General features: G+C 36.3%; 4 protein-coding genes across 4 annotated transcripts; 2 read left to right on the top strand and 2 right to left on the bottom strand.

Moving 5' to 3' along the window:
• The first annotated feature begins 11,247 nt into the window (after nucleotides 1-11,247).
• On the top strand, nucleotides 11,248-11,801 carry LOC112193498 (pathogenesis-related protein PR-4). Its single transcript, XM_024333673.2, has 2 exons — nucleotides 11,248-11,505; nucleotides 11,590-11,801. Exons 1-2 carry the CDS (start codon nucleotides 11,248-11,250, stop codon nucleotides 11,758-11,760), a joined length of 429 nt encoding a protein of 142 aa, XP_024189441.1. The 3' UTR covers nucleotides 11,761-11,801.
• Nucleotides 11,802-13,690: 1,889 nt separating this feature from the next.
• LOC112193497 (ubiquitin-conjugating enzyme E2 2) lies at nucleotides 13,691-14,359 on the bottom strand. The gene is made up of 2 exons (XM_024333671.2): nucleotides 14,121-14,359; nucleotides 13,691-14,036 (listed from the first exon to the last, which is right to left on the bottom strand). Exons 1-2 carry the CDS (start codon nucleotides 14,264-14,266, stop codon nucleotides 13,691-13,693), a joined length of 492 nt encoding a protein of 163 aa, XP_024189439.2. The 5' UTR covers nucleotides 14,267-14,359.
• A 3,721-nt stretch (nucleotides 14,360-18,080) lies between these two features.
• Nucleotides 18,081-18,700, top strand: LOC112192816 (pathogenesis-related protein PR-4). The gene has a single exon (XM_024332694.2). The coding sequence runs from the start codon at nucleotides 18,131-18,133 to the stop codon at nucleotides 18,566-18,568; it is 438 nt and encodes a 145-aa protein (XP_024188462.1). The 5' UTR covers nucleotides 18,081-18,130; the 3' UTR covers nucleotides 18,569-18,700.
• A 3,802-nt stretch (nucleotides 18,701-22,502) lies between these two features.
• Nucleotides 22,503-23,939, bottom strand: LOC112192512 (WUSCHEL-related homeobox 3B). Its single transcript, XM_024332270.2, has 4 exons — nucleotides 23,837-23,939; nucleotides 23,353-23,694; nucleotides 23,036-23,121; nucleotides 22,503-22,874 (listed from the first exon to the last, which is right to left on the bottom strand). The coding sequence occupies exons 1-4, from the start codon at nucleotides 23,937-23,939 to the stop codon at nucleotides 22,503-22,505; spliced, it is 903 nt and encodes a 300-aa protein (XP_024188038.1).
• Between the last annotated feature and the right edge of the window lie 1,305 nt (nucleotides 23,940-25,244).

Genomic DNA, 25,244 nt, shown 5'->3' with positions numbered 1-25,244 from the left:
GCGCAAGGCTTCTCACAAAATGCCCTGAAATCAACTACGATGAGACATATTCTCTCGTAATGGATGTCATTGCACTCCACTACCCTGTCAGTTTGGTAGTTTCCGAATAACTGAACATGCAGCTTACAAATGTGGTCACTACATATCTCTATAGGGATCTAGATACGGAATATACATGAAGGCTCATGGTGAACTTCATTTATCCAAGTCAAGTGGCTCTAGATCACGGAGCGCATTTACAAAGAGGTTGAAACACTCGCTAAAATGACTACTTGATTGGGAAGGGATATGCCCACGCGTTTCCATAATAAGTTTCGGATTCCATCGCGGGTCATGTTGGACATGATCTTCATTAGAAGCCCTTAAAGAGTTAAGGGAAACCGCTGAACACTTGAAATCCGATTTTGAGATAAAGGATTATGGGCGAACACGATTATGTCTCAGTTTGGAACTTAAGCATCGTGTTGATAGATGCTTAGGCATTTTGACAAGGTCAAGCCTTCAAGCACCCCCATCATCATCCATAGTCTTGATCCTGAAAAGGATCCTTTTCGTTCGAAGGATGATGACGAAAATGCGCTAGGGGCAGAAATGCCCTAGTTAAGTACAATAGGCGCATTATTGTACCTAGCTCAATGCACAAGGCCGGACATCTCATTTACCATGAACTTGTTAGCTAAGATATAGTTCTGCGCCAACGTGACGCCATTAGATTGGTGTAAAAGATATCCTTCAGTACTTGAGATGTACGATTGATATGGGCTTATTCTATCCCTACAAAGAGATGATGGATTCGGACCCATCACACACCAGGAACGCCGCCAACGCTGGCCTGCGTTCTCTATCCCCATAACAAAACGATATAAGTGTTTTGGAAGGTTTTGCTGATGCTGGGTACCTCTCTAACCCACACAAAAGTCGCTCTCAAAATGGTTAAGTGTTCACCATAGGAAAAGACCGTGATATCTTGGAGGTCTACAGAACAGACCCTAGTCGCTATATCTTCGAACAATGCAGAGATTATTGCTTTTCACAAAGTGGTTCGTGAATGTATATGGATTGGATCCATAATTACGCATGTTCGAAGCAATTGTGGTTTGAAATCTACCACAGATGAGCCTACGAGCATTTAGGATAGTGCTGCTTGTTTTGAACAAATGAGGCAATGCTACATCAAAAGCGATAACACCAAGCATAATCAGCAACAACAGACTCTCCTCAAATACCAAAGTGAACTAGGTTCGATGTGAGGATGATGTAGCAGACTTGTTTACTAAGTCATTGCTCAAATCCACGTTCGAGAAACATGTGGCAAGAATTGGCTTGCGGAAATTATCTGAATCCCCATGATCGTATAGTCATTAGGGGGAGATGTCTACATGTTCACCTTGAAAAGTGAATGGTGTGTTGTGCTCTTTTTCCCTTTCGACCGAGGTTATTTTTGTCCCACTGGGTTTTTGTTACTCGGCAAGGTTTTTAAATAGGCAACGAGAGAAGCACCGCGTTTGGACAACACAAGGGATAGTGTTTAAGGATATCTCTATTTGTGTTTGGCCTAAACTCTAGGTTACTTGACCTAGTGGTAATAGAGTTGAATTAGAAGGATCTATATTCCTATTCAATGTACGATTACTTTCCTTGTATGATTGAGGTTCTATACATTTTAATCCTCTATATAAAGAGACCCCTATTATCAATGAGAATAAACAGCAAATTCCTCTCAATTCTCGTTTCCCTAAAACATAGGGGAAATTATCAATTATCTCAACCAAATCAGGTGAGATAATTTCCCCCAAATTATCTCCAAAACAGGTCTCAATCGGAATGGATTTTTGAATCAGGTCGATGTTTCCGGGTTTGGAGGAGGGTGATCGAGTAAGAGGACTTTGGAGGTTTATGGTTTGATCTCTGTTTGAGCGGAGAGGAAGAAAAGTAGAGAGAATTAAACTGCTTCGGCACGTTTTGGTGGGAAAGGGTTGGGCATTTCCTTTATGTGTTTGGTGTGTTGAGCCGAACTAATTGGGCTTTAACCAGATTAGCCCACTTTCCAACAATAGTGTTTTCTTTGTGTATGAGTAAACTAAATAAGGAACTTTTGGTCGATGAGTGGAATAGAAATCAAGTGAATATGAATCTAGAGAAATTTTTGGAATCAAAAACTAATCACTAAAACACTACTTATCTTCGCACCCTGGTTAGTTCTAACTTTTAATTAGCACTTGCATTAACATCGCCTACAAATCTTCCGATTACAAGGTTCGAGATTCAAATCTCTTGTGTGTGAGTTTCTAAATCTTTTATTTCTTTAACCTTCAGCTCGAGTGGTGGGAAGGGAGCGGTTGGAAATTGGATTAAGACTAGGCTATATCAATGATTTCAATTCCCCTTCAATATAAACAGAAAAATGCATCAACATCGGCACGACAGAACCATACTCACTTTTCAACCTTTTGAACTTATAGCATAGTGGAAGCACTAACCACTTCGCAACTAGCTCTGAATTAATTTTGATTTTTTTCTTCAATTTTTGTATTTTTTGGGGAATGTCAATTTTTTTTTTGTTGCAAAATTATATGAGACAAAGCAAAACGGCAAGAGATGGAGGAAAGCAAATGGCACAGGCATTGTTACTTTCCTTGTTTTGCTACAGATGTGTCTCATAAGTTTAACTTAATATGTAAAACAAAAGGAGACAACAATGTAAGTATATGCATATGGAATTATGGATCATAATGAAATATCAACTTCAATGCCAATTTACCAACAGAGGTATGGCATGCATGGGGATCTTATTGAAGCTATTCATTAATTTCGATCGGCTTACAATTAAATCTACATATCTCAAGAAATGTATTAGTTCGTTCTCTTGTTTGATTGAGGAAATGGATTTCTTACTTAATTGATGTTAGATACAATTACAACTGTTCGGTATTGTTTTAGGATACTGTTTTTCGTATTATGAATTCAGAAATAGTCGTAATATGCGTTTGGTGCGGTGAATTTTGAAAACGAGAAGAATGGTTCTCATAGTACAATTCTGAAACACCACGTAATTTGTGGAAACGTCTTTTTATTGTTTTCATTATTTTTTAAGTATAATCAGCGCAAACAAAAACACGCAAGTTTTCGTGCTTACTCATAATCTCTGCCAAGCTCTCTATTTTCATTGATAGACTCGTTCCTTCTCTCCCCACAACCCTCGTTCTCCTGCAGTTGTTCCACTGATCTCCTCCTGTAACTTTCTCTGGCTGTAGTTTTGATCTAGTGGATTCTATACGTAGACTCTTGTCTATCAATTGTAACATTCAAAAGCGCCACACAATTGAGAGAGAGAGAGAGAGAGAGAGAGAGAGAGAGAGAGAGAGAGAGAGAGAGAGAGAGAGAGGACATATAATTGAACCCCAAAGTTTCCTCCTTGTGCATATAATTGAACCCCAAAGTTTCCTCCTTGTGCCATTCCTTTTCTAATTAGCCTGGTTGTAGATCGAATTGCTCATGAGATAGATCCACAAAATCCCAGAGATCTAGGTGGGCTGTTTAGCATGAAATAGGGACAGTGACTGCTCATTTTGGATAGAAAAAATCTGAAATTGGGTTTTGGATTTGTGTAGGTGGATGCTTTTGATAATTTTGTTGCAGACACATGGAGGTCATTAGGGGAGGGAGGGTAAAAGAAAGGTCGACAGGTGGAGGGAGGAAGATGATAATTTTATTTTAATTTTATTGCCGAACACATTCTAAAATTATGAAAATGCAAAATATAATTCATTGTTTTTGTTTTGTAAAATAATTTTTTGATAATTGTTTTGTAAACTGTTACCGAACAGGCCTATAGTTTTTGACGTACGTACGTGGTTCTTTTGTAGTCAATGGTATGTCTTGCTTTTACAAAATAATTATTTGGATGAAGTTATGCGACAATAACCAATGGTATATTTGATAAATTGCCGTTTAATCATATCAAACAATAAATATCAAAATACATTGAAAACAACTCCCCCCCCCCCCCCTCTTTTTGAGAAGAAGCTTTCATTGATAACAAATTAGATAGATACATAAGGTTGAAGTACATCAAAGAGCCATTGTGGCCCGTCTTTTACACAAACTTGAAATGCAGGAAACAAAAACTCGTTTCTAGCTAAAGCAGGCACTGCCTGATTACATTTCCTAGGGCAATATGTACATATAACAAAAGAAAAAAGATGAAAATGTTTTTCACCTCTTCATGTGGCCGGTTTATTATTCACATGTATCTTTAAGAAAGTTATTGAAAACGATATCGGTGGTAGTAATGTTGGCCAATCCTCAATTTTTTTATTTTAAACAAGACTCACGCTACTTCAGTAATTTATAATTTAGAATAATCAACTGTAAATTTCTATTTTGGATCGACCACGTATTAAGTAATAATGTACTAGTTTGCACAAGGATCATTCTATTTCAATGCATGTGCTATATGTGCCGTATTTGTCACGTCGTATGAGGTCTAGGCTACTCTATATATAAGGTTCCTCATACCATATCCTTGATCAGTTCCAAGGATCATATTATCAACTGCCCTATATACCATCAAAGTAAACTTAGAAAATGGCCGGGAAGATGAGGAATATAATTTTGTTTCTTATTGTCTGTGCAACAATGGGAAGTGCTTCTATTGTAAGGTTATCTCCAATATAAGGTTCAAAGTCCATATTTTAGACTATGGTTGAGCAAAAATCATCTTCAATCATGGATTAGGTCTATTACAAAAAATGCTCCATGGAGGTCTAAAGTCCATTTCTTGGTCTAAATATAGACCACCATTGAGACCACCAAAGTTTGCCCACTTCAAGCTTCAAGTTGCATGATTGCATAATTAATCCAATTTTTTTTTTTTTTGAATAAATTTGATTTTATGAAATCTCTAATTTTATGAAATAAATTTGACATAGTTTATTATAATTATAATTATTATTTATTAGTGGTATGATACATCAACTAAATATAATTATGAAGTATAATACAAAATGAGCCGTTACAATAATACTTTACTGCATTTATTCATTACAATAATTGAAAAAAAAAAAAAACAAATAAAACAAATAACGGTAAAAACGAAGACAATGCAAAGGCAGATTCAAACATGACAATAAATTGTTAATTATTACAACCACAAATATATAATCTGAAAACAAGCCACATCCATATCATTGGGGTCTTCTTTGTCCTCGTCTTGACCAAACATGTTTGATAAGGTCTTGTTGTAAATCATTGTTTGCGTAATGTGAGCGTATCATCCTATAACGTAGCATGTATATATTCCTCCATTGAGATTTGGCCACTTATAATTTTGAAGTATACAAATTAAAAATAATAAAATATATTAAAGTCTATAATTTAGACCTCGAACGATTGGAGTTGGAAAAATTATAGACCTTAATTACTATTTGGATGAATAGTACCTTTCAAATGTCTAAAATTTTAGACCATGATCTATTTTAGACCTTCACGATTGGAGATGGCCTAAGATCCACATTCCACCTCTACCATCCGCAGGATAACAGTTGGGACCTGCTTGCAGTAGGTGCCTTCTGCGCCACGTTTGATGAGGATCAGCCCTTCATGGCTCAACAGATATGGATGGACTGCCTTCTGCAGACCCAATGGCCCTAGCAGAGCAGACGCTTGCGGAAAATGCCTACTGGTAATTAGTTAAGACTTAAGACTATCAGTTCTTGAACTTTTCACTAATCTATACGTGCACATAATTAATTGAAATTTGTATGTATGTATGTATCTATGTATGCATATATGAAGGTGACGAACATTGGGACTGGAGCTCAGGAAACAGTAAGAAACATCGATCAATGCAGCAATGGATGTGAATGTGTTTAACTAGAGAGACACTGATTGAAGAGGCTATGTGGAAGAGTACACCTTTGTCAAGAGAGTATAAGTCAAATGCTGATGGTCATAGTCAATAGTCAACAGAAGCAAGGTCAACAGTACAATTATCTCTAAGTCAGTATAAATAGGATAAGTGTTACCAGATAAGCTGTTAGCCATTTAAGCATTGTAACAGACACATAGAAATATCCAATTCTGTTCAGCTCTCTTTCTTCATCATCTTCTTCGCTCTCACAGATCTTAGGGTTTTGATACACAACACCATGATTTTCAATAACCTTGTTGTCAACTATGACTTTTTGGATTGCGGCGACTAAATCCACTATATTATTTTTTAATTAGAGTCCAATCTAATTATTTAATTTTTCGCTAACTAGTAAATAAAATCCACCATATGGATATGAAACACAGTTTCATAATATGTATGAAATGTAGCACTAGAATCAAGTGTATTATAACTGGAGCTTAATGAATAAAAGTGAAAGGTACAATTGGAGTTCTTGGCTTATATATCAATGAAAATTTCGTGCCTGGATTTGATAACAAAGAAAAAGGGGGATTAGTCTTTGAAATCAGATTGTCATTTCAACCATTGTAGTCAAATTTGTAGCTTCCAAAGTAATAAGTTCAATATAGATCTTATCCCCTTTACAGAAGAAAGCAAAGCAGTGGTAGGGACTAAAACTCTATCAGACTGAATACTATGTCTGCTTCAAAATCAGAAACTAAGATAATTAAGATTCATAATCAGGAAGGAAAACACGGGTATACATGGAGGATAAATTGTTGATGATATGGTTCTCATACTAACAATGCTACTTGTTGTTAAGGGTAATATAGGAGTGTGGGTTATTTTTACTAGTGTTGGTTATTTCCCTTAGTTTGCTTTAGTATATAAAGAGAATGTATGGTTGTAAAAATGTAATTAGAAATTCCAGTCACAATGTAGTCCTTAGTTTTCTCGGCCTTTTTTCCTTCCTCCTCCTTCCCTCGTCTTTCTTCTTCTTCCATGGTTGAAACTCTAGCATAGTATCAAAGCCATGGCGGCCTGACCATCTCTCCACCGTTGCTTTTCCGCTGCAATTCTCTCCATTCTTAGTTTCTTTTGTGTTTCAATATAGTAGAAATCGAATCGAATAAGCCCCAAAATCTCCCAATCGGAATTCCCAAACCCTAAAAATGTCGATCTCTCTCAATCCCTCGTCATCACCAAGCCGTCGTCCAATTACGAACTCTTACCATCTCCAAAGTCGACGTCTTTCTGCTTTCTACTCTCGCCGAGTCGCCGGTGACCACTGGACCTCTATCTCCAACCGGAGGTCAAGATAATTCGACGGCTTCCCATGAGAATCCATCGGCATCTGTGTCATTGGTCGATTCAGGCCCAAAGATTACAGATGACAATTCCGACTCCGACGATGTTGAAATTGCAGAGTGTGTGTGGTTCAAGCTTTGGCTCAAATGCTACATTCTATCTTCTTCTGGTAAAATCTGGACTGTGCCTCTCATGAAAGTTCAATTGCTTCTTGAAAATTAAGTTGGGTATATTGAGTGCTACTGTTGTGTGACCTACTCTTGCGTATCGATTGCACCATATTACCTGGATTATGAACTCTGTCTGCTTAGGTGATGGTATTTGGTGTGATAAGGTTGATGTTGATATGTTATGATTTGTTACTCTTTAAGTAAAATATGATCATATGCTTATGAAGATATTCAATTGTCCTATGCCACAGCCTTTCCCATTTTTGTTTTCTTTCCTATCCCTCTTCTTGATTTCCTTTAAGATTTTTCTTTCAATTTGCTTATGTACAATTACCAGTCAAAATACCAAGAGATTCTTTGTTTTCTCTAGTTGTACAATTACCAATTAAAATACCAAGAGATTATTTGTTTTTTCTATGCATTTCTGTACAATTACCGGTCAAAATACTATCCAATTCCTTTCATTTTCAGCTTTTCTTTTCCTATTGTACAATTACCAAATCAAGATCAAAATCTGTAAAATGACCATTCAATCTTTTGCCTTATGCACTTTTCTTCATTCTTCTTCTTTCCTATATTCTTCTGGGCTGAGGCTGTGGCCACTCCACTCAAGATGGGACTACTGTAGTTAGTTTGCTGACCTTGGGTATCTCAGCTTGGTGGCTGTTCTGCTCTCACAGTTATGCTATTAAAAGAAAGGGCAGGGTTGGTGAACTGTGGCATGTTCCATTGGCATGCAACAATTATATATGGACCCTGCTGATATGGTGAATGTGTGCTGATAATGTGAATGTGTGTATTAAGGATGTCCATCTGTTCTGCTGAAGGTTCCACTGAAATTGTGTAAAGAAATTTGTGCTTTACCAAGAAACTGAAGACGGTAACTTGTTAGATTGGCCTCATAGGCAAAATGTTGCAATTGGTTTAGCATCTGTTTTTGATATAATGTGGGCAGCAAAAGTGATTCATAGAGATACTGTTAATAAGTTGCTGGATGGGAATTTCATTACAAAAAGCTTGGTGATTTTAGATTGGCAAAGCTCATGGATCATGATAGGAGCCCTGTTTTGAGGCAGATAGCTAGAATAATGGGATACTGATGCTTTCTGCTTTGGTGGGAAAACTGATTGAAGCTGTTAGGGTGATGCTTTCCATTGTTTTTCTTTGTTCCAACCATTATGCTTGGTACCCCAGCATATGGTTGAGGGGGGATGTTAAGGGTATTATAGGAGTGTTGGTTATTTTTACTAGTGTTGGTTATTTCACTTAGTTTGCTTTAGTATATAAAGAGAATGTATGGTTTTAAAAATGTAATTAGAAATTCCAGTCACAATGTAGTCCTTAGTTTTCTCGGCTTTTTTTTTTCCTTCCTCCTCCTTCCTTCTTCTTCCATGGTTGAAACTCTAGCACTTGTAACATGGAAGAGTGTTACTGGTCTGTTGTCCAACTCTTACCCATGCATGATGATCCTCACTCTTCGGTTGTGCACAAGTCTGTTCTCGCTGAAGTACATGTAGAAATTAGCTTCTGAATTTGCAGGGATGACATATTAGGGACTGCAATAAGCGAATTCATGGGGTGTGTTAGAGTCTTCTCAGATTCTTTGTGTTCAACACACTATAAGTTCTCACTTCTCAGCATATATACATAAGACACTAAGGTGTGGAGGGTGATCGAGTAAGGGAACTTTGGAGGTTTAGGGTTCTATCAGAGTGGTAAGGGTTTGAGTCAAGAGGAAGAAAACGTCCGGAGAATAAAACTACTTCGGCCTGTTTAGGCGGGAAAGGACTCGGTTTGAGAAAACGTAGGCATTTCCTTTGTGTTTTTGGTGTGTTGGGACACACTTATTGGGCTTTGACAAGATGTCCAACAATAGTGTATGGGTTCATGGATGAAAGAGTTTGAATAGAAATACGTTTAGATGTCTTCTAAGTTTCGCGTGTCATTTGAAATTCACATGTCAATCAGAGGGTTGCTTGGGCTAGAAGCTGGACCAAGGTATGGCTAGAGACTGATTTAGCTCCCGTGATACTTTACTTCAACAAACCGAATTCTATTTTGTGGAGACTTCAAGCTAGTGGTTTGGTTTAATTGTCTTCATTTTACTCGCTCTATTCAATTTTGCTCATCTCTTGTTTATAAAGAGGGTAATGCTTTGGCGTATAAGCTTGCGAATCATGTTGCACTTCATGAAGGATTCATGTGGTGGAATTCTTTGCCTAGTTTCCTAGCAAGTACTTGTGGTTGTGATTTGTCTCTTCTATTCTATTGTTGGGTTTAGCCTTTTAGGTTTATATAACCCTCTACAACTTTTCATTATTAGTTTTCTCTTTTTAATAAAATGGGGAGACCGGGAGTGAACTTCTAGAGTGTGATAGGTAGATCATTTTCCTTCAAAATTAGGGATGAAACTAATTGTCTGCCTTTAAATAACTAATATTTTCTAATTTCTTATTTAAAAAATAAAAATGTTTCACAATATATGTCTATCACGATGAGAATACGAGGCATGCTCCCAAGGAAAGCAATTTGAGAGCATAGACGGCAAGAGACAGAGAAAATTATCAGACGGCAGAATAGCATTGTTAATCTTCTTGTTATGCAGTTATGCTAAACTTATTTGTCATAAGCTCAAGTTGATATGCAAAATAAAAGTACGCAACAATATAAACAAAGACAATGATCCTTATGCATGGGAATCTTCTTGAAGCTTACTTTCTTACAATGCAGTCTTTGACCGAAAAATAAATAAAAAGAAAAGCTTACAGTATTTGATTCGGTCTGCCATCAATCAACATGAAAATTAACGTTACGTACATCAGTATAAGCATGTTTCTATGCCCGGCATCTATGATAGTATCTGACGTACGTGGTTCTTTGCACAGTTATTTAGATAGTATGCTATTATATATCTTGCTTCCAAATAATCGTTTTGGTGATATCGATTGCGAATTTAGTAAAGAAGGTAAAGAGTTTCGCATTTAGTAGGAAACAATATGTATGGCCGTTCACGTACAGAAAATTGTTCGTGTACTACTAGTTCTAGGAATGTTAATTGTTTGATCCAATAGTAACGAGTCACGCTAATCTACAGTTCTTTATCAAAGTATAAACTATAGTAATCTAGGAATGTTTTGAGTTCAATATATTGTTTGATGACTTTGATCCTATAGTAACGAGTCACGCTAATCTACAGTTCTTTATCAAAGTATAAACTATAGTAATTATATTATCTAAAATAGTAATTTAACAACTTTGAAGCAACAAGGCAGATGCGGCTATGCCTAATGTATTTGATTTTCACATTAATTTTCTATGCGTATCTCTGTGTGTTGTACTTGTCGATCTCCATGGATGAGTCTATATGCCGTCTTTGTCACGTCGTATTAGGTTTAGGTTGCTAGAAATGAAACATGATCTACTGTAAGCTTGAAAAACTAAGCAACAATGGCAGTAAAGAAATCCTAACCTGACGAAGAAGACGAAGTAAAAGAGAGAGAACCGGTATTTTATCGTAATTTTACAAAATGAAGCAACTCACAGAAAAAACAACACGACTAGATATTTATACTAATTGGATTTCAACTAATTCAGCTGACAATTATTCTAGAATATTATGCAGATAGTGCCACGTGGCCATCACGATGCGGTCCAGATTTCTCCTCCATGCAGGTTAGTTGCATAGTGTGAAGTCACGCTTAACACCTGAGCTAAAGAGCTGATCTGCTGTGTCAAGGCTATACTCAGGTCCACTCCTGCAACATAAGCTGGCAATGAGCTGGCTGACATCATCAACATAGTGGCTAGTGTTGCCTCAACATAGGCTGCCCTATAAATATAGGGTAACCATTTCCTTCTCCACCAAACTAAACTTAAATGGCCGGGAAGAGGAGCATTGTCTTGTTACTTATCTTCTGTGCAATAGTGGGAAGTGCTTCTGCTACTTCTAATGTGAGAGCCACATACCACCTCTACAATCCGCAAGATAACAACTGGGACTTGCTTGCAGTAGGAGCCTTCTGCGCAACATTTGATGCCAATCAGCCCTTCGAATGGCGCAGCAGGTATGGATGGACCGCCTTCTGCGGACCTGAAGGCCCTAGCGGAGCGGAGGCCTGCGGAAAATGCCTACTGGTAATTGCTTAAGAATCTTAATTCTCAATCTTTCATCAATCTATTTGTGCAAATAGTTAATTGCATTATATGTTATATATGAAGGTGACGAACATGGGGACAGGAGCTCAGGAAATAGTGAGAATTATCGATCAGTGCAGCAATGGAGGTTTGGATTTGGATGTGAATGTGTTTTCCCAGATAGACACTGATGGAAGAGGCTATGCACAAGGCGACCTTCTTGTTAACTATGACTTTGTGGACTGCGGCGACTAAATCAACCCCATCTAATACTTAATTAGGGTCCAAATTAATTATTTTTTATTTCTTTGCTAAGTAGTAAATAAACTTCAACATAAGGATATGAAACAAAGTTTCATCAAATGATTGATATGTCGCACTGGGAAGCAACTGTTTATTGTAACTGGAGCTGACTGAATAAAAACAATGAGCATTTCTTGGCTAGATCAGATAACGAAGAAAAAGGATTAGTCTTTGTAACCAGATTGTCATTTCAACATTGTAGTCGATCAGATTCGAAGCTGTCGAAGTACTAGGTTCAATTCAGGTCTTAATCCCCTTGTATATACAGAAGAAAGCAAAGCAGTGATGAGCAACCAAAACTCTACCAGACTGAATACTATGTCTACTTCGAAATAAGAAACAAACTCTAAGAGTCATAATCTGGGAGGAAAACATGGATATACATGGAGGATAAATTGTGGATGAATTTGCACAATGATTCTCATACTAACTGTGCTACTGATTGTAACATAAAGAAGTTACTAGTCTGCCATACAACTCTGATCCACAATCATCCTCACTCTTCGGTTGTACTCGAGTCTGTTCTCACTGAAATACATGTAGAAAGCTTCTGAATTTGCAGGACACTTCGGGTTGGGATGACATATTAGGGACTGCAGTAAGTGAATGGTGTGTGTTAGGAGTCTTTGCAGATTCTTGGTGTTCAACACACTAAAGTTCTCAGCACACACACACACACAAGACTAATGCATATGCTATATCCCACATGTAACCCTTGGTAAGTGCTTTGTAAATTCATAAATATAATCAAGGAAACAAGAATGCTACCCAAACAATGAAAAACATACCTGGATATACCTGAGTATATCTTCCACATCATTTATAGGAGCCCACCGATCCAGTAAATTATTAAAGGGTTTTTATCATAGGTGGGGTCTGAACTATGTCTGACAGGACTGAATGGTACCTGGACTTTTAAAATGATCAAATAGGTACCTGAACTTCCAAAACCACATCATTAAGGTACTTCCGTCTATATTCCGTTAATCCTCCGTTAATTGCAGGGATAAATCAGACATTTCACCCAAATTGACCACTAAAATGACTGTTATAACCTCATCTGACATTTTGTCTATTTCCCTCCTTTCTATCTTAATTTCCCTAAAAAAATTGACTCTTCCCCCCAACACTATTCATGTAAAACTTTTCATCAAATTTTACCTCCAATTATTGTCTTTCGATAAATAATAATCAACATCTCAACATCAAGTTTTCTTGAATAATTTTTGTTATTCTTCAAAAATTAGCCTAACATAATGAAATACCAAATTATTCAAGTTTTACCTCCAATTATTGCCTTTCATTATGTTAGGCCAATTTTTGAAGAACAATAAAAATTATTCAAGAAAACTTGATGTTGAGATGTTGATTATTATTTATCGAAAGACAATAATTGGAGGTAAAATTTGATGAAAAGTTTTATTATGTTAGGCTAATTTTATTATCGAAAGACAATAATTGGAGGTAAAACTTGAATAATTTGGTATTTCATTATGTTAGGCTAATTTTTGAAGAACAATAAAAATTATTCAAGAAAACTTGATGTTGAGATGTTGATTATTATTTATCGAAAGACAATAATTGGAGGTAAAATTTGATGAAAAGTTTTACATGAATAGTGTTGGGGGGAAGAGTCAATTTTTTTTTTAGGGAAATTAAGATAGAAAGGAGGGAAATGGACAAAATGTCAGATGAGGTTATAACAGTCATTTTAGTGGTCAATTTGGGTGAAATGTCTGATTTATCCCTGCAATTAACGGAGGATTAACGGAATATAGACGGAAGTACCTTAATGATATGGTTTTGGAAGTTCAGGTACCTATTTGATCATTTTAAAAGTCCAGGTACCATTCAGTCCGGTCAGACATAGTTTAGACCCCACCTATGATAAAAACCCATTATTAAAAGACATAATTCCATCTGCAGAAATGTTTGGATGAAACATTTGAGAAACAAATCGCACCATTGATGGTTTGAGCGGATAATCCTCACTGAACTGAAGAGTCAACTTAAATGTGCATGCGCCTCCCTCCCAAGGAGAATCCAAGGAATGAGGAGCTATAACAACATTCCACAACATTATATCGCAATTGTAGAAGTCCGGGGGAACCACACCGATCCCTGCAGGTGGGTCTTGTAGCAGCCTCTTCAACTCTTTACACAACCTATACCTTGCAAGAGTATAATCTGCGCCCGGGGGTGGGTCATCCGACACTTTTTTCTGCAGCCTGTCCAAGTATGAAGGGGTCATACATTGTCTACTATATCAACCGAGCCTACTCTTATGGAATCTCTCTAAACAGCCTATTTACCTTGCAAAAACATCCTCTCCACCTGCGCCTGAGTGTTCGACAAGCCGCAATCTGTCCAAACCTGGGAGCACCATACTAATCTCCGCGCCAGCAGGTGGGTCTTGTACAAGCCGCAATCTGTCCAAGTCAGGTAGCACCATACTCATCTACGCACCCGGAGGCGGGTCTTCAATCCGCAGCATATCCAAGTCCATTGACAGAGTCTTGATCGAAGAAGTCAACATCATCAGTTCAGTCCTCTACCATGCACCTACATATCACCACAGTCACAAAACAATAAAACACCATCCAAAACCAAGTAAAACAGTCCTTCAAAACTAACCATTCCCCCAAAACCGGCGCAACCACACGTCTATATACCAAACAAACCAATTCTAAATTTGGGGTAGTTCAATTGGAGTAAAACTACCAACACAAACACTTAAAAAACACACCAACATAGACAAAAGCTTGACCTGAGTTAAAGCTCAAGACCCTAAAACAGTAAAACCCAGCTCAAAGATCAAAAATTTCACTTCAATTCAACAGTTTCAGTACGCAACACAACGAAAGCAATCATCTTTCTCCTGTTCATAAACCCTAAACCCTAAAACCAAACCAGAGGGTCCGAACCGGGTCGTGGTCTACGATCGGGACGGTGATCAAGGAACGTACGAGGCGGGAAGGGAAACTACTTTGCCTTCTTTTTGTTCTACTGATTGGGAAAATGACCAAAGAGGAAAGGTTTTAGTTTATTGGTTTATATTCTTGGGTTGGGCCTTTGAGTTTTAGATCTTGGGCTGTACACGAGTGGATCGGTTCTCTATTGCGCTTTAGACCACTAAAAATATATCAGATTTGGGAGTCGGAGTATCCCTACTTGAGCCTGAATATAAACGCAATTGAAATTTCTGGGTGAAATCCAAAAATTTAAGGAGAAAGACTAAATGTAAAGGTTGAGTGAGTAAACTTCGCCGAACCTAAAATTTAAAATTTAGAATGATAAAGATGAGAAAATTAAAATTAATTATTTTTGTAATAAACGACGGAATGTATTAGAGAGTTGAAAATAAGCTAAGATTGGTTAATTAGTCATCTTGACTTAAATCGGGCCCAAAAGAGCCACCTCATGCAAAGAAATATGCAAGCACGGTTTGGGGACGCATTTTTTGGAAGCAACAAATGTTATTGTATTTATCTCTTCTATGCTCGGAATAAGAAATGGAGACTTGTGTTCATAATTACAGAACTCTTAAATGAGGAACTATCTCAGGGAACTACTGAGAGGAACATAATAAGGCATATGTAGCTAACTATCAATAAATATACATAAAATTATATGATATTACTGGTTCATATATGATTTATCGATTAACCTATGTTTATAATTTGATTCGACTCTCAAAATCTTAGAGACAATTATCTATACTCTATTATCTCTATCATATTATATCAAATGTAAATAGCCCTACCAAATCTTGTACACACTCGACGTGTTTGTGATGCATGGCAATCGTTAGAAGCAACTCCTTTTGGCGATTGAGAAAGGATATATGAATCGTTGTGTATTATTAGAATATTAGCAATAATAAATAAAGCAAATGGATGAACACATTCAAAACGTTACTATCATCATATCAAATAACATGCTATACATCTCGACGACAGATTGTCCTCATCATAATGAGACGTGGAGAAAACAGTTGAACACGTAGATGTAGGCAATTTCCATGTTATACTACCCATTTTCTCACAAGTCTAAGTTAATACATAAAACAAACATATACAATCATGTACATACATATCACCAATACAAATATATCAATGCAATGCAAATTAACCAGTGGATGATGACATGGTGATCGATCGTTTTTAAGCTTTGATTTCTTGCAGCTTACAATTATTACTTTGTATTCGCAGAAGACTATAAATTTTTGCTACCTGATGTGGAGCTTTGAGGCAGCCAATTAACATCATAACGTTACGTACAATACAAGCCAGCTAGGGACCTCTAGTCAATAGTATTTGGCATGGTTGTTTGTCTTACTTAGATTTTAAGTCAATGATCAAGCCAACGTATATTGTCAAATTGAATATCTTGCTCACTGCTTCTAGATTAATTCCACATTTTAATTTAGATAAGATAAGCTAAAAGACCTGCCATTTACTTGAGTTATTTCTCACATACAATATATTAATCACTCCACGCTTAATTATACTTTTTTTTTTTGGTGACTTCTATTAGTCCATATGGAACTTTTCAAGAATGAAAAACCGATGCATACGGTTCAACAAAAATCATGAAAAAAAATGAATCAATGTGTAGATTCTAGTTTTTTTTTTCCTAGAGAGTTTCTATTGAGACCTCCAAATCTGCTCACTTGATCTCACTTTATTATGAATTATTAAATGACATATATAACCTACTATAAAATGACTATTAAGGACAATAATTATACCAAAAAATATTATATTTATTTTTTGTAAACTTTCCAATTCAATAATATCAGATTGTATTCCTTATTATTTTCCTTATATATTTTCATTTTCCAATTTCACTACATACTCATTAAAGCATTCATATATATTTAATAAGAATTAAAAATATGATTAAGATCATGTGACATAAAAATGTATGATATATATGTTGAACGCATATTGGTGAGGGAAAACAAAATAAATCATCTTATGATTTATGACCTAAATCTAAGTCAATCCATTATATTTTGGGGAAAAAAATTTATTTAAATAATTAATCATGTGGTACAAAAAATACAGAAAAAAAAATAAACATTAAAAAACAAATGATTTTTTGTTAGAATAAAAACAAAATGATTTCTTCATTTTTTTTTGCACAGCTAAAATAGAAAAAAAAAACATAATAGTTCATGACATTTTCTTATTGATTAGACATTAATTTTTGAAACTCAAGTTTGATTAAGAAATGTATATTTAGTTAAGATTTATAGAGTGATTAAATCATTGAAATGACTAATTTTTTTATTTTAAAGATAATTAATAATTTGTTTGCAAATTATATGAGTAAGGTTATTTGAGGAAGTTTTGTGAGGTTTAGTGAGTAAATTTAGTATTTGAAAATTTGATAAGAGGTATAAAAAACATAGAAGTCAAGTGAGCAAATTTGGAGGTTCAAATATAAAAAATTTTTGCCTAACAGAAACAAAATGGACTTTTCTTTCATTTTTCAAGAAACCCCATCCCTCTCTTTCCTTTTTTTACGCCCCCACGTCCCCGCATAAATTGATACCCACCCCTCAGAATTTGGTAACTTCAACTCCATTAACAACCACTTATGAATCTTTTTTTGGATTACACCCATTATCTCAAGTTTTGGATCAAACTAATCCATTGACCCAAATAGTTTATAGGAGAAAATCGAGTTATCTGGGCCCTGGAGGATTGACGGGGCGAACTGCTAGTTTTCGGATATGAGACATTTCACCCCAGTCACTACGGACGCATTTTGCCCATTGACACGTCTGAAGGAATCAATGTTGGACTTATTGGATCCTTAGCACGACCCACTTCCAATTCTACCTGATTTTCTGCCGTGATTGAAGTTTATTTGCAGCTTAGCAGCTATGTACCATTCCACCCTAGTCACTATTTTTGTCCCCTCTCTCTCTCTCTCTCCCTCCCTCCCTCCCTCCCTCCCCGGAGAGTTTAATTCCGTATACGTAAGCAAATGCTATGACCTCTGAGTCTTTGCCACGTCCTATAAATTCTAACCTGCCGGGCTTATGCATGGTCTGTATATTAATTGTGTCCGGCCAAATCAGAAGGAAAAGTCGTTTATGAATTGAATTAGTCTCAGTCTCTGTATGCATGCATTTCTTCAGTGAAAGTCTGACGTACTGGTGATCGAAGAAAGCTGGTAGACAATTCATACCTGCCGTGCAATTCGGGATTGACTAATAATTCTAACACCAACCTCCGTCCTATAAATTCAATCCCTTACTTCCCTGATCATCTCCCACATCCCCGATCGTATATTAATCAGTTATCAGAAAATGGCCGGGAAACAATGCATCGTGTTTTTGGTGATGGTGTGTGCCGCGATGGCCGGAATTGCTTCTGCGCAAAGTGCTACGAACGTGAGAGCCACGTACCACCTCTACAATCCGCAGGACAACAACTGGGACTTGGGAGCCGTGAGTGCCTACTGCGCGACGTGGGATGCCGACAAGCCCTTGGAATGGCGCAGCAAGTACGGATGGACCGCCTTCTGTGGCCCCCAGGGCCCGACCGGACAAGCGGCCTGTGGAAAGTGCCTCCGAGTGACAAACACCGCTACAGGAGCTCAGGCGACGGTGAGGATTGTCGACCAGTGCAGCAACGGAGGGCTGGACTTGGACGTGAATGTGTTTAACCAGATAGACACGGACAAAAGTGGGTATCAGCAAGGACATCTTACAGTCAACTACGACTTTGTCGACTGTGGGGACTAAACTAATTAAACCCTAGTTAGCTTCTATCATGAATTGATAAGGGAGCTAAATTTACACACAAAGACATGAATAAACTTCATCATAGATGAAGGATGGAATAAATTAACAAAAGTGGTATTGTTGCTTCTTCTTCTTCTTCTTCTTTTTTTTCTTTAATCTGAATAGCTTCTTGATTAGTTATAATTACTAGCATTTTTTTTTTGCAAGCATTTTTTCTTCTTCTGATAATTACAAGCATAATAATCGCAAAATTCACTGCTAATAATTCCTCATATATATATATATATATATATATATATATATGGAGTTGGATGAAATTCTGTTCAATTGCATTGCGTTGTATTAATGCCAAATGAATTAATTGCTTAGATGATAATTCTTTTTTCCGCGCCATAAGAATACGAGCGGATTGAGTTATAGATCGGCCTGGATTAGACTATCAAACAATCAAAAATGCTTGAGACACCAAAAAATTATACCAAATATCAATACCAAATGACATCATCATTTTAGACAATAATTTCCAGCAATGTTTCCCTCTTGTAATTTTATCATTATCAAAAAAATATTAATATATCTATACTATTATTAAGAGAACAAGCTTTGTTAGTCAAAATTTAAAATTTTAACAGAATTGACCCTAGAAGATTAATAAACATTGAGAATTAATTAAAGCATAATAATAAATAAGACATTTACAAAATATATTTTTATTAAATTTTTTTTTTTAAATTACTCACAACCCACTTTTCTCTCTCTCATTTTCTCTTCTCTGCAATAACCAACTATTTTCTTTTTTATTTTTTGAAGAAAAAAAAAACTTGCACATGCAAAACATGTGTAGAGAAATGCTAATCTATACTATTATTAAGAGAAGAGGCTTTGTTGGCCAAAACTAAAAATTTTGACAGATTTAACCCTGAAATATTAAAAAACTTTGAGAATAAATTAAATCACAAGGGTAAATAGGACAATTATAAAATAGATTTTTATTCAGAAAATTAAAAAGAAATGATTCCACAACCCCCACTTTTCTCTCCCACTATTTTCTCTCTGCAATAACTACCCACTGAATCTATTTCTTCTGCAGATAACTTTTTTTTTTTTTACAATTAAATGAGCATGTGATTACAGACTAGTTATTATTAAATAAATCAGTAATGATTTCAACAGCAGAAGAATTGACCCCTCCTCTCCAGTCATGTTCTTCCAAGCTAGTGCCATGGCTCTGCCATGGATGCAGCTGTTAGATTTTTATTTTTAAAAAAAATTGTAGATCCAAATTACACACACATTTTTGTATTCATGAAACCAATGAATTAATTAACTGTTGTGGTTTTTCATTTTCAATTGGCATTATTCTTTTTTTTTTTTTCTTTTTTAAAAGAGGATCAAATGGTTTCACTCCTGCCCCCATGGTGACTCGAACCCATGACTTCGTACATTGGTAGTAGGTGCTCTAACCACTGAGCTAACACCACTTTTGGCATTATGATCTGAAGGATTGGGTGGAATATCTGTTATTCTATAACAAGTACCACAATCCCAGATCATCCATCGTACTTTATATGTCTTCCTCCTCCATACCAACTACAAAACACACTTAACAAACCGTATAAAAACCAATTGGATTAGTACCTCGATCACATTATATAACGATGAAAGAAGATGATGGAACTGAGCTAATAGCTGTAATACAAATCCAGCAAGTCTGAAAATTTCTCTTCCTGCCTGCCATGCATGTTATGGGGATTAGGGTTTCTTCTTATTATTATTAATACGAGGATAAAAAGGATTCTGTGGAACATTTATGCGAACTATATATAATGCTAATTGAAAATGTGAAAGGGAATAAGGAAGCTGGAAGCGTATATGTTTGAATATGTTTCATCCCTTATACTTTATTTAAGCTGGTCATGTAGTTTTTCCTAAGCGAGAATTCTTAGTTCTATTGCATTTGGACGTTTGGAGACAGTTTGGATTGGTTAAGTGCAAAAAATTGTTTTAAATGGATAATGATTATTTTAAGGCTTATTGTACGTTAAAAAAATTTAATTTTTTTGAGAGTGGCCGCGCCAGGAACTCGACCTCGCAATTGAGTTTGAGGCCCCTCCACAACGCCTACCCTCCAAACCATCGCAATTTAATCTTTTTTTCCCTTCATGTCAATTTTTTTTTTTGAGTAAAGGTTTCCCTTCATGTCACGAATAGGTTTTCTAATACTTATTTGAATTGTCTGATTGGATTCGTGTGCATGTATCACTTTGTATTTTGTGCCTCGCATTTATCTGCATCAGCTATTTGGATGCCATTTGAAATCTTCATTTACTCTGTTGGCTAGGTACATTACTTAATCCAATCATGCTTCCCAAATATTTATCTCTTATTAATTGGCAATGGGGGCTGTAGTGGAGTTATACGTGACCAAGTTCCTGGAATACTAGTGCAGGAAAGAGGTGTTCATTTGGAGGTACAAGTAATGTGAGAACAACATGAGGCTGATATTGAAACGATCTGAAGGAAAGGCAAGAACAGGAAGATAAGCCTAGGGAGGAAATGAAGAAACAAACTCCGGCCACAACAGTTTAGCTTCATAGGCAAGTATCATTATTTAGGTTCTGTCTCCTAATTACTCGTTAGGTATCATATTACCTGGGATTGCTTTAATGTAATATGAAGTATATATTGAATGATGTAATGTTTTAATCCTTCAGTCCAATCGCATTAAAAATTTCTTTACATTGAATTGAATGGAACAGGTTAGCTAGCAATAAAATTTTCTTTACATTTAATTTATGACAATTAAATTCAGGGGCCCACCTGTTTAACTGATGGTGTAATTAAAAAAAAAAAACAATTAAATTTAAATTGTTGTCATATTAAATTCAAATCGTTGGACACGCATCTTTGGTGGATATATAAAAAGCATGGTCCAGCATTCTTCGAAACTCATTATAGCCCCACGTATTGATAACTGATATAAACGTGAGTACATGAGAAAGCAGCTGTCAGTCCCCCAAAAGAAAGTAGCTTCTGTGGGCCTGGGCAATAGACAGTGAGACACGCACAGGTGTGGCCTTTGGCCCAATTTTGTCACACGTGTTGTATGTGGCTAATAGCCATACTTGAAGTAGTGGGAGAAACCCTAGTTCTTACTTCTTAGAGAGAGAGAGCGTTTTTTCCTTTTTTTCATTTTAATTTACTGTGTAAAAGAAAAAAAAAACCAATCCACCACACTCTCTCCAATTTGATCAATCTTAATTCGTTGGTAAGTATGTAATTTATGGTTTTTTGTTACATGGGTACATTTTTGGATAGTTTATATGTTTAATTTTGTGCTATAGGCTAGACATTACCAACCTTTCAGTTTTCTTTTTAATTTGATTTCCAAACTGAATTAGATGACGCATGGCCATACAATTGGTGACAGTTTTTAATTGTTTAGGTTCTATGCATATTTTTGGGTCAGATCTATTAAGAAACGCAGTTTACACAATATCATTTTACAGAATTACATATTACCAAGTGAAAATACAGGACCAGGCCACTTTGAAACTGATCTAGATATTCGACAGCTTCTACGTACACATAAGCATATTAGTTTCATAATATTTCATGGAACCCGAGAATACGATGGAGATTCTTATTCATTTATTTACAGAAAAAGAAAAAGGTACGTTCAACTAACTAGACGAACTTTCTGGTACGTACCCCCCGATCGATCAACAATACAGAAAAAAAAAAAAAAAATTAAACAGAAAGGGAGACATCAACGGTCAACGTTACCCTTCCAAACAAATAAAACTGCCTTTAAACAAAAAAGATGAAATAAAAGTAGGAAGAACAAAGAACACAACCTGATAAAGAGGTACTTAAACAACACAACCCCCCTCCTCTCTCCCTCCCTCTCTTTCTAGCTAGACATTCCGATTCTTCAAAGAAATTGAAAATATTGGTCTGCAATGAAATCTTCATTACTGTCTGTGTTTGTGGTTCTAATCATTGGTGATTTAGTATCATTAACACCCTTAACATTGCCGCTCTCAAGTGGAAAGAGCTCCAGAGTTTGAGTTTCTAATCTACTTTCTGCTCCTTTGTAAATATTGGGTGCACTCAACACCATACCGTAATCATAATCATAATGGGGATGATGATAGTCGAAGAGCTTTGGGTATATTAATGTAGCTGATGAGTTTGTTCGTTGTGCTTCCGAGGTCAGTGTAGCCGAATAGGATTGCTCCTCCAATTGACCAGAGTAATTGCCCGTTACCATGCTCATCCTCTTTCGAAGCCCTGGAGATAATTCCTGCAGAGTTACTGTAACAAATGAAACTCATGCACGTACGTACATACGTAATGTAAAATAGTAAAAATTCCTAGCATTCAATCCATTTCTATATTTTCTTGAGATTTTGGTTAGATGAAGTTAAGTCTAAGAACCACATACGTTAAGAAAATGATATATACCTGATCAACAAGAACACGGCAGTTTGACAGTGTCCATTTATTCTGGCGCTCAATTTCAAGAGTACTTGACCTTCTCAGTCCTGCAGCTGCAAGTAGACAATTTCCATACTAGTGATTTATCTGTTAATTACTTCTTGAGCCTATCAATCTTACGTGAAACTCATATAGAAACAAATTTTAAAACTTCTTGTAAAACTCGAGGACTCAATCAATTAACCTAAAGGAGGTAGCCTCACCAGCCTAGTGTTAAGCCCTAGTTCCATATTACTTGGGAAAAGATGAAAATATTTAATACAGTACAGTCCCGAGAACAATACCTCCTGCAGATTCTTTGTTACTCCAAAGTTGTTGTTCCTTTGAGTGATACTGAGGCACGGACATGAGTTCTCTTCGTCTCTTCTGTCTCTCCCTCGCTCGGTGGTTCTGAAACCAGTAGAAGACATTCTTGCCTTCAATCTTTCCAAAGTGTCGAAGCCGCGCAGTCACTTGTCGAATTTTCTCTGCCGTCGGTGTCTTTAAACCATGTCCGTACAGCTCTTCCAGGAACCGTAACTGCTCCGGGGTTGGATTCCATCTGGAACTTCGCTGGGAAGCTGCAGAGGGGGGTTGTTGACCAACACTGGCACTTCTGCCTTGGTCAGACGATGTCACTCCAACCACTGTATGAAATATATTAATTGTGTTACTATATCCCATGTCAACATCTTCAAATTTAAAATTTAACTGAGAAAATCTACTAGGTACCCTGATGATGGTGGTGGTTGAATGATAACACATGACTTTGGGTCATGTTGGAAGTACCGCTAAGCTTTGGAGTGAATGCTACTTCTGCAGCGGGCTCATGAACATTTGCAGCTTTGATCGAGTAGTGGTCATCCTGATGGATATCCCTACTATTGTTCATGTTAGGCTTTCTAAAACCACCGCTGCTCGACAAGGAAATCTTTTGACTCGGGATTGTGATAAAATGATTGATATTCAAATAGCATGAACAATAAGTCCGACTACATAAGGGAGAATCATTTAGCTAGTAGAGCTGAGGATTGACCAAAAAAAAGAAGAAGTAGAGCTGAGGATCGATGGAGATGCACACGCGCATATTATATAGGCCGTTTTATTAGTAAAGGATTTCTTGTTGTGGGACCTATTTTTTGATAACATATCGGCAAATTGACCATTAGATTCTTAGATCTCCATGAGTATATCACTGATGCATATTTTCAGACATATTGAAAATCGTTAAGGTATTCATAATTGATTAACTGTGATGTTACTATTATTAACATTAATAGTTTAGATTGGACAGATGATTTGATTTGGTTGGTACATTAACAATTATCAATTTTGTTGAAAATTTGCATGAGTTATAGATACATAAAGACCTAAAAATTGAATATTTGAGATGTCTATATGTGATAAAAAAAAAAAAAGAGTAAGGAATCCCTATATATACAGGGCCCTTCTAGTGATGGTTCCATTTTTTTAGTTATTTTAAGGAATCGCTCATTAGACCAACTTTTTTTGTCACAAACCGGCATCCCAACAGTTCAGTTTTTAGGTTCCTATGAGTTGATCACTTATGCAAATTTTCATCCAAATTGATGATTATTAAGGTAACGAACTTGATCAACTTAATGGACAAACAGAATATGATCAACATGAACTGTTCAAGTTCTTAATAGTGAATCATAATTATGAATGCCCAAACGATTATCAATTTAATTGAAAATTTACAGCAATAATTTACCCAAGGAGACCTAAAAACTGGACAATCAAGAAGCTTAAATGTGATTGAAAAGTAGGTATCACAATAGATCCCTTAAAAAAAACCCTTAGTGGAATGGCTATATATATAACTTAATTATATCTTTTAGGTTCCAACAATTAACTTTCATCTCTTCATAATAACTATTAGCTCAGTGGTTAGAGCACCCACTATCTAAGATCGAGGTCATAGGTTTGAGTCACCATAGGGGTAGGAGTGAAATCATTTGATCTTCTTTAAAAAATGAAAAAGGAATTAAGGATGATGAACTTTCATGCCTCCCCTACCCTCTGACAAATGCTTTTACTTTTCAACAAAACCATTGTCGACATACATGAACGATTGTCTCTACTGATCCATCAACGACCACAATATTTAAAGATTTATTTTGATTAACTTTGCAACCAAAAGAACTTTAATAGAAAAAGAACATTTTGAAGAAGT

The sequence above is a fragment of the Rosa chinensis genome, chromosome 3, assembly GCF_002994745.2.
Source record: "Rosa chinensis cultivar Old Blush chromosome 3, RchiOBHm-V2, whole genome shotgun sequence".
Classification (NCBI taxonomy): Eukaryota; Viridiplantae; Streptophyta; class Magnoliopsida; order Rosales; family Rosaceae; genus Rosa; species Rosa chinensis.
This window is presented reverse-complemented; position numbering and strand designations above follow the sequence as displayed.

Excerpts from the sequence above, each read along its gene's own strand:
- LOC112192816 (XM_024332694.2), top strand. The coding sequence starts at position 18,131 with ATGGCCGGGAAACAATGCATCGTGTTTTTGGTGATGGTGTGTGCCGCG.
- LOC112192512 (XM_024332270.2), bottom strand. The coding sequence starts at position 23,939 with ATGAACAATAGTAGGGATATCCATCAGGATGACCACTACTCGATCAAA. Across the intron at positions 23,695-23,836 it reads ATTCACTCCAAAGCTTAGCG|TGGTTGGAGTGACATCGTCT; the intron begins GTACTTCCAACA and ends TATTTCATACAG. Across the intron at positions 23,122-23,352 it reads TAACAAAGAATCTGCAGGAG|CTGCAGGACTGAGAAGGTCA; the intron begins GTATTGTTCTCG and ends GTCTACTTGCAG.
- LOC112193497 (XM_024333671.2), bottom strand. The coding sequence starts at position 14,266 with ATGAGTATGGTGCTACCTGACTTGGACAGATTGCGGCTTGTACAAGAC. Across the intron at positions 14,037-14,120 it reads GGAGAGGATGTTTTTGCAAG|GCTGCAGAAAAAAGTGTCGG; the intron begins GTAAATAGGCTG and ends ATACTTGGACAG.
- LOC112193498 (XM_024333673.2), top strand. The coding sequence starts at position 11,248 with ATGGCCGGGAAGAGGAGCATTGTCTTGTTACTTATCTTCTGTGCAATA. Across the intron at positions 11,506-11,589 it reads CCTGCGGAAAATGCCTACTG|GTGACGAACATGGGGACAGG; the intron begins GTAATTGCTTAA and ends TTATATATGAAG.